Source organism: Pterocles gutturalis, unplaced genomic scaffold, assembly GCF_000699245.1.
Source record: "Pterocles gutturalis isolate BGI_N339 unplaced genomic scaffold, ASM69924v1 scaffold19700, whole genome shotgun sequence".
Lineage (NCBI taxonomy): Eukaryota > Metazoa > Chordata > Aves > Pterocliformes > Pteroclidae > Pterocles > Pterocles gutturalis.
This window is the reverse complement of record NW_010138688.1, coordinates 1-8822: the sequence shown is the minus strand read 5'-3', so window position 1 is coordinate 8822 and position 8822 is coordinate 1. Positions and strand designations below refer to the sequence as shown.

At 46.0% G+C, this 8822-nt stretch overlaps 1 protein-coding gene across 1 annotated transcript; it reads left to right on the top strand.

Annotated features, from left to right (window-relative positions):
• Nucleotides 1-1797: 1797 nt before the first annotated feature.
• Nucleotides 1798-8291, top strand: CARD8 (caspase recruitment domain family, member 8; the record flags this gene model as incomplete). The annotated part of the gene is made up of 12 exons (XM_010083092.1): nucleotides 1798-1851; nucleotides 2434-2484; nucleotides 2967-2996; nucleotides 4051-4101; nucleotides 4196-4239; nucleotides 4365-4414; nucleotides 5166-5386; nucleotides 5466-5716; nucleotides 6552-6686; nucleotides 6981-7119; nucleotides 8044-8097; nucleotides 8208-8291. Coding segments are annotated over 12 exons (1164 nt in total), but the record flags the coding sequence as incomplete, so codon positions are not given.
• Between the last annotated feature and the right edge of the window lie 531 nt (nucleotides 8292-8822).

Genomic DNA, 8822 nt, shown 5'->3' with positions numbered 1-8822 from the left:
TGGGTTGTTTTTGTGTTTGTTTTGTTTTTTTTTTTTTTTTCCCCTCCCTGCTTCTCCCGAGTGTGATTTTGAGCCTAGGAGGAGGGAAATGCAGCTGGGCTGCAGGCACAGCTTATTTAGCAAGCCAGCACTTGGTGGAAGGGTTGCACAAACAGCATTTGGCTCAGGCGCTGTCTGTCCCTGGGGTATATCCAGGCTTTGTCCAAATCTTGCAGATAGGATGTAATTTTTTTTTTTTTTTTAATATACAGTTTGGAAGCACAAACCCCGTTGTGTAATTTCCCATTCATGCCTGTGGCAAAACCCTTGCCCAGTTTTTCCTGTGCTGACCACAGCACAATTTTCCCTGCCCTTGACCGATGAACTCTTACAGCTCCAGGCTGTGCGGGAGCATCGCACGCAGCCCCCTACTCGCCAGGACCCCCCTGCTTGTATTGCTTCACCTAATGCCTCAGCCTTAGCCTTGGGGGTTTATTTCCCTGCCTCTGCCATTGCCACGTATTTATTTTTTATTTTTTAATTTTATATCTGAGCCCTCCCAGCATGGTGGTGGCTGAGGCTCTGACCTCCGTGGTGATGCCCCCCCACACCGGGGGAGCGGAGGCCTGGCACGGATGGGCTGTGGATGCACGGTGGTAGCCTGGGAAGGTCAAAATCAGCCTCCAGAGCTGAGCATCTGCCACGGCTTGCCTTCACCACCACCAGCATCCCTCAGCATTGCTGGGGCGGCACTGGAATCCCTCGCCTGTCTCCAAAGAGGGAGGGGGTGGAGCCCCCGGCCCGCAGGGCGTAGGGCTGCCGTTCCCCGCTGGCAGGGCAGGGGCTGGGATATTTGCTGGATGTCACCTGCTGGTTTACTGTAACTGTGCCCAGGGCAATTCCCTTCCTCAGCAGCAGCTTTTGTGGTGGTTATTCGGTGGAGTGGCAGGAAGGACATTGTGGAGGTTTGTGGAGCTCCCTGGAAAAGTTTCCAGACCTGATCTTTAGCCGTAAATGATAAAACCAGCACATTTCCCCTTTCCAAGAGCAAGGTTGACTGAAGGTTGGTCTGAATTTGCCACGGGCCGCAAATGTGTGACAGGGTCCATTGGAGTCATCTGCCACCTCTGAGCCACAGTGTTTATCAGAACTTCGTGCCTTGCTGGAGAAGATCGGTTGGATTGCTACCAAAAACCAACGGGTGCCTGGTGCACAAAGTCCGGGCGCTTTGCAAAAGGGGTTGGGACTGAGCACTTGTGCTGGTGGGAAATGTGCTGCAGAGCCCAGTGTCCCTGGCACGGCAAGGGTGAGAGCCAGGGCCGTGGGGGATGCTAAAGAAAATTAATTTTTAATCCCTAACCCCCCAGTGCTAAATTCCCTTATGGCCCCCCTTTCCCTGGCAACATCCAGGAGCGATACTGGCGGGCAGGGAGGTGGGTAAATGCCTGTGCAGAGATGCAGCAAAGGACCGATGGATCTGCTCACGTATTGTTTTTTTCTTCCAGCGGAGCCGAGTCCCTCTCTTCAGATGAAAAAGGTACAGTAATCTTCCGAAGTACAGTGCTTCAAATGGGTTTGTTATGAGAAATGCCCGTCCTTCGGAATGGAAATGACAATTGTAGAACTACTGGCTTTAAAAGATGTGGTGTCATGCCTTACTTTAAAGGGATAAGAATTTTGATTTTTTTATACTGATTTTTAAACTTTATATTCCTTTGCTATTTATTCCCTTCCTCTGACCTGCAGAGTACAAAAATGCAAAGAGAAGAATTAAATCTCTTTCAAGCTTATATCCCCCTGCCTGCTTTTCTCTTGCAGAGGTGGCAGCCGGTGGTGCGGAAGGAGAGAGCTCGGCCGAGGAGCACCCAGCGGGTGAGTGCACGCCTGGCTGGGGGCTTTCCCCGCTGCGGGCTGGCCTGGCTCGCACCCCTCATTTCCCCTCAATGGGATAAAACCACGGTGCAGCGACTCCTCAAGTCACTTGCTTTGCCATACTGGTTTCTCTTCAACTGATGTTTGACAGAATAATTTATTAAAGCCACACGCGTATGGTGCATCCTCATGAGTCATGTTGCTGGTGGGACACAGCGGCTCCCACCAGTGCTTCTCCCACCTCATGTGCATACCACAGAAAACCATAATTCGACTGGGTGAACTAGGATGTGCTGTGGGTGAAGCACCAAAATAGTCTCAGGTTGTATGAAACATTAAAATGAAGCATCTTGAGCATCACACGTACCCTTTAGAAGGGCCTGGCTGACCCCTACGGTTCCCCTGATGCTGGGATTTGATGCTCTGATGCTCCTCTCTGCCCAAGTTTTCTTCTACTTTGTTGTATTATCTAATGTGCTGACCAACTTGATATATTTAAACTTCTGGATGGATTATTTTATTTCTCTGTGGCATTGCTTTGTTTCATCCTGCCTGTGCCTAACACAGTGTCATTTTGTTAAGGAGAGGATGGTTCTGAAAAGAGCTCCAGCAGCAGCTCGGAAGAGGGGTCAGGTGAGCATCGTGCTGCCATTTATGTATTTTCTCCCTTTTCAAAATGTACATGTGATTTCAACCAGCTGCTTTTTGTGGGTATAGCCTCAGGGTTAGTGTCTAAGACTTAATTCAGTGACTGCATGCTGAAAAGCTGAATGATGCTTCTGTGTGCAAACGATTTCCTAGCTGCTCAGTTTTGAGCAGAGCAATAATAGAGGAGCGGCGGTTAATGTTGCTTTAGCCTCATAGACACAATACCCGCAGGTATTTTACACCATAGTAGTTGTCCAAACACCAAGAGGCTATAAATCTGCTGAAAAGTTGGCAGCAAAAGTGGCAAAACAGGATGGACAGGAAAAGAATTAAAGGAAGTGTTTGCTGTTGATGAAAAGCCTGCGGATTTGCGCTTACACGGCTTACACCACCAGTAGTTTATTCTGGTTTTGTGTGAGATTGATAGTCTTTAGTGAAATAATTACAAAGCTTTTATTTCTCATCAGATGCAGAGGAGTCGGATGGAAGAAGGTCGGGTGAGTGGGCTTGTTTGTTCCTTGTATCTGCCTTGCAAGGCGTGAAGAAGCCAGCGCGGATCAGGGATGGGCGGGGGTAACGATACGTGATGGCAAGAGACCGATTAAGGGCGTGATTAAGGGCCAGCAGTGCCATCACCTCTGCGTCTTTTGGTAAAATGTTTTGCTGGAGAGTGTCCCCAGGAATGGGGGGGCAGTGGGGTGCATGCACGGTGCATTCTTGTGCCTCTGTTTGCAAATGGAACCAGGCATGGGGACATGCTGGACGGAGCTGAGGCACCCGCCAGTGCCCCAGCTGCAGCTCAGGGACCAAAATAGCATCACCACAGGATGGGAGCCAACACACCAGCGGGTGTTTGTCTGATGTTTTCCAGGCTGTTCACTGTAGCAAGACATTCTCTGCCTCTCCCACATCTCCTCGCCCCAGGAGGGTTTTGGTGGCTCAGGGTGACTTGGGGACAGCCCGCACGAGGGGTGCTGGTGGATTGGGGTATGGGAGGGAGTGGCACAGTGTCCGTGTCCCCGTGCTGTGTCAGAACAGCTCTGCCACTTGGTTTCTGCAAAATCCAGCCTTTGGGCTAAAAGCTTTGGCCCTGTGTGTCAGCTCTGCTTGCTTTCTGCTGGGTTGGGGATTAGTAAGGAGGATTCAGGTGCTTTTAAATAATTTTAGGGACAAATCCACTGCAAATAGTGGGGTTACCTGCTCACCATTGCCAGCTTCAGTGCCAGGTGGTTGGACTTTGTACTTGGCACGACAAGACTCGTCCTGGGGATCTGAATCTTTTTTTGACCCCTGTGAAAATTTCCAGTAGTTTGGGTAAGTGAGGAGCTTTTGACAAAAGTTGTATCCTGACGTTCAGCTTCATCCCCACGCTGTGCAAAGCCTGCGCGTGTGGGCATGCAAGTTCACGTGCAAGAACTTTGTTTTAGGAATATTCTCCATAGGTTTTGATGAATGTAAGCAAATTAAATCGGTGGGTTGTCCTTGCTGAATGTGGGAGCAGAAACCCGCTGGAGGCTGAGGTGTTCTCTGCAAACTTTTTTTTTTTTGTAGATGAGGAGCAGGAGGAGAAGGAATCACTGCTGTGCTGCAATGACTCAGGTAGTAATGGATCTCTTGAGGGCTGTGTTTTGTTTTTTTTTCCTGCATGTTTATTTACTTTGCTTTTAATGAGTTGATCTTCCTGTTTCCTCACTAGGAGTGAACTGTCTGCCACCCTGTGAGCATTGCAGAAACGAAAATGTACGTTTATAAAAAAACCCAACCCACGTATTTTGCATGAGATAATTTGCAAATTGTAATTCTGCTCTCTCATCACCTTTTTTAAATTTTAAATTTTTAAAATTTTTTTTAAAATCTCTTTATAGGACCACAAGGAGCAAGTGACCCCTAGGAGGCTTGCTGGAGGACAATATGTGTATGGATTTTTTTAATATAATGGGTATATACTTACATTGTTCTCGTCAAGAGGCTTCCCTTTTTGGTTTAGGTGGGAAAAAGACTAATTTGCTGCACAAACACATTTGGAGTTATACTGGAAGATGTCCCTAAATCCTTAAAAATAAACACTTCAGAGCAGCTGCCCTTGCTGCCTCCAGATCCTGGTCCAGGAAAGCTCTTAGGATGGCTTCCTGCCTGCCTTGTCTTGCCGCAGTCATTAACATGAGGCACATTTTTACATGCTTGTTTTAGACTAGACACACATGAGGAGTGTTGCACAGCTTCACAGGAATACTCATCTTCCTCATTTGCCTTGCATTTTTTTATGCATGCCATCCTTGTTCTCCCTCTCTCTGGCTTGGAAGTTGTTGTCAGCGTGTGATGTTGGTGTCGTCTGTGTACAGTGTCAGCTCTGACATTGATGGGAGCTGGACTGAGCCCTTCATATAAGAGCAGCTGCTTTGTTTGCAGGGAACGTTATGCAAAATGTTCATTACAGCTATTTTGCATCTGCTTGTTGTGTCTTCCCAGCCAGTTTTTAACACTCCAGTGACGGTTTAAGCATAGAGACTGGAGAAAAAAAATGGTTGTGGCTTCTGTGTTATTCAGATAAAGTTCTCTGTGCTTGTTGGGGAGGGAGTTTCTCCGTTATCCCTTGCAAACCACATTTTTATGGTGTTTGCCAGGTGGTGGAAACTAAACTAACTGGGTCGCTCTTGCCCGTGCAGGGTACGGCTGGACGTGGAGGGCAGTTACCAGTGCAGCCTCACGGGCTTGATTTTTGAAGTCACAGGAGCCGTCAAAATCACATATTCTCTCTTATCCTGGAGCAAATACGCCAACCTGGTGGAAAAGCCATGGATCGTGGGCGGCCCCCTCTTCGATGTGCGCTGTGACGCGACCTCCGCTCTCACCTCCATCCAGTTTCCCCACTCCCTCTGCCTCGGCGGTGAGTGCCGGCCAGTGGGTGTGGGATGCTGATGGTTCCCTGGCACCGGAGGTGCTGAGCCATCCATGTGTCCCTGCAGATCATGGTGCTGGCATGGCCTTCAGGGTTTTGCACATCAAAGGCGAGGGTGCAGCCATTGAACCCTCCGCCGAGTACTCAGCGTCACACGTGAAGTGGCTGGTGAGCTCGCTCTCGCCAGTGGGACCGCTCATCCAGAGCCAGGAGCCAGTGCAGTACCACGGTGCTGTCATCCTCTACAAAGTTGTCGATGAGCATCCCTCCTTATCCTTTCGGGTCTACGTGGCTACAAACAATGACTCCTTTATAAAGGTATGTCTCGCCTCTGGGGTGTGTGGTGGTGTGACGTAGAATTGCCTGTGGGGCTGGTTATGGGGGTGCTGCATAGAATCACAGAATGGTTTGGGTTGGAGGGGACCTTAAAGCTCATTGAGTTCCAACCACCCGCCACGGGCAGGGACACCTCCCACTAGCCCAGGTTGCTCAAAGCCTCATCCAGCCTGGCCTTGAACCCCTCCAGGGATGGGGTATCCACAGCTTCTCTGGGCAACCTGGGACACATGGAGGATGGTGAAGAGGTGCTCTTCTCTCGCCCCAGTGTTTGTATGCATCAATAATAGATAGATAGATAGATAGATAGATATAAAATTATGTGTGTGTATATATGTATATATATAAATGAGGCTTCCATACCAAAAAGGTCTGCCATGTTAGGATATGATACTTCAGCAGCTGCTCACTCACAAGCTGCTATAGATAAAAAATATACCGAAAACCTGTTTGCTACCAAAAATCCATGGAGGTCAGTTTTTATACCTGAAAGGGTGTCTTGTCCTCTCACCCATTTTCCCTGTTTAGGGAAACACTAGGAGAGGACACCAATAAGTAACCTTCCTTTTATTCAAGTTGCAGACCTCTTCTATCTAATTTTACCTGTGTAGCACTATAGCTGAAGAAGTTTATTTGATGTTTTTTGAGGATGGTGTTTGTACACGGGCTTCTGTAAGGTTTGCCCTGTGGAACAGGTCACAGCCATGACATAGAGCTGGGGACAGAGAAAAGCCCAAGGAGCCACGTTAGCACAAGTTTTAAACGTTAATTCCTTTCCTGAGATGAGTAACCTTTAAATTGTATTTTTAAATTTTAGGATATCTCAAGAGCCGTAAAACATTCAAATAAGAAATTCATTAAAATTGACAAGCCCCCTGTATGCCAAAAATTACTTCAGAACGGAAAGAGGTATCGATTAGTTTGTGAGCCAGAAGCTGAAGTAACTCCTGAGGTAGGTCCCTTACACACCCCTCACCTCCTGCAGTGCAGCTCCATCAGAAACGTGGCACAAAATGGCTTTTCCTTTATGTTCCTGCACTGGTGTTAAGTGCATTTTTCACATTTGTTTGCCATTGCTGCAGAAAGCATTTGCCTCTTAGAGCCCTAAAATTTTGGGATGAAATCAGACGCTAAAGTCAACAGTAAAACTCTTGGGAGTTGGGCTCAGCTCAGTGCCAACAGCCAAACACTGCCTCTTTAGTTTATTTGGATAAATATTTATTTTTAACATATTTACATTGTATAGGAAATTGAATTTGTTGATGGATCTCTCTTGAAACTAAAAAGTTACATTGAAGTTTATTTGGAAAAACCCGACGACTTCACCTTGTCTTTGGTTGAGCTGGAGTCCGATGCAACCGTATGGAAAGCAAAACTACGAGAGAGTGAGTCTTTGCTCTTCCCATGGCGAGTTTAAATCTGATGAGACATCAGATTAAACTTTTTGGTGTTAGTCACTGTAGACTTCCACAATAAGAAACGAAACAGAACACGCTGAATGCGAATAGCATTAAACCAACAATTAAATATCATTTACCAACAGTTAGGGAAATGCTAACTTTCCTTTCTGAATTAACCAGAAAAAAATTAATATTGCTACTACAAATATATTATAAATATTTTTATACTTCTATAATGTAGAGCAGGCACATACTCCGTTCCTCACACTTAAAAGGTAGAAAACAAAACAATTTGTTTCTAGTTCTTTTGCATTTCACTGCCTTTCTTACATTGCATCCTTATTTTGAACTATTGCAAATTTTGTTCTACTCAAATTTAGACCCACCCATTCTTGAATTAATCTGTGTTGCCAGCCTGCTGGGAGTCGTTTTCTTTGGGCATCTGGACCATCCATATGTTTTCTACTGAAAATAAATCATCGTTCATGAGTTTCACATGGGCATCATCCTGAAAAGATGCAGGAGCTGGGGTATAATTCAGCCCCTAGATGCACCTGAACTCATGCTGTTAAAATAATGAGTTTTGGAGCTGGAAGTGGTAAAACCCAAAGAGAAGAGCTCCGGGAGGTCGTGTGGTGGGTGTTGCAGTAACCTGCAGAATCCCTCGTGATGTTCCGCTTTGGTTTGACTTACTGGGAATAATAACAGGAAATCTCTGTTGCATATTATAAATGGTGTGCTGCAGCACCTTAGATGAAAGGGGAAAAATCACCTCATTTTATAAAATCTTAGCTCAGCAGCTGGAATCCACCCAGCAGCTTGGTTTTGTGCCCAAGAACTGTTGGGTGTAGGGTATAGCAATGGGAATTCCTACCTCACCTTTTGTTTCTTTTCAAAAATGTTTGCCAGGTGACTGGATCCATTACGATCAGAACAAAAACGAGCAGAAAAGGAGCGCAGTCAGTAAGTCCGTTTGAAGATACGTCGGGGTCGCTTATTTTTGGTGTACCTCGCTTGTTGTTGTAGCTCAAGTGGTACAAAAGAAGTAACATCACCTCTCGCTTGCTTCTTAGGTGTCAAAAAGCGGAAACCAGCCCTCAGCATTTCGGAAGAAGATGAGCTGTGTAGGAAAAAGCAAAAGACTGGCAATACTGCAGGTAGAGTGTTTCTGGGTCATTTAAAATAACAGCTTTCAAGTGAATTTTTTTCTTTCTTTTTTTTTTTTTGTATCCCATGAATTGAACTTGAGCTCACTGTTTTAAAGACTTTCACAAATCTGGGCATCAAACATCGGAGGAGAAAGTGTGGCTTTTGTGGGTGCAGAATTTGTACCTCCGTGTGTCGTTCATTGCACAAGTCAATGGGGAGAAGCAGCTGGGAAATTTGCTTTATAAGGGTCAGTCAGTGGTATTGTCTTCTAAGACTGGGCAATAGTGGCCTGTTTTGCATTCGGGATACCTCCTGAGCCATAACAGGCTGAGTTTTTCTGGGAAAAAAACAAACAAACAAAGAAAATCAACTCCTGTTTATTGTTGACATAGGATGTCATAATGGTCAGAAGTGGTTGGTGTCTGGGAACTCCCACTCAGAAACTACTTGTTTACTAATAGTTATTTGGAAAAATAGAGAAGATGTTAGTTCCGTAAATAATAATTAAATATAGTAACAAATACAATAAATAATAAACA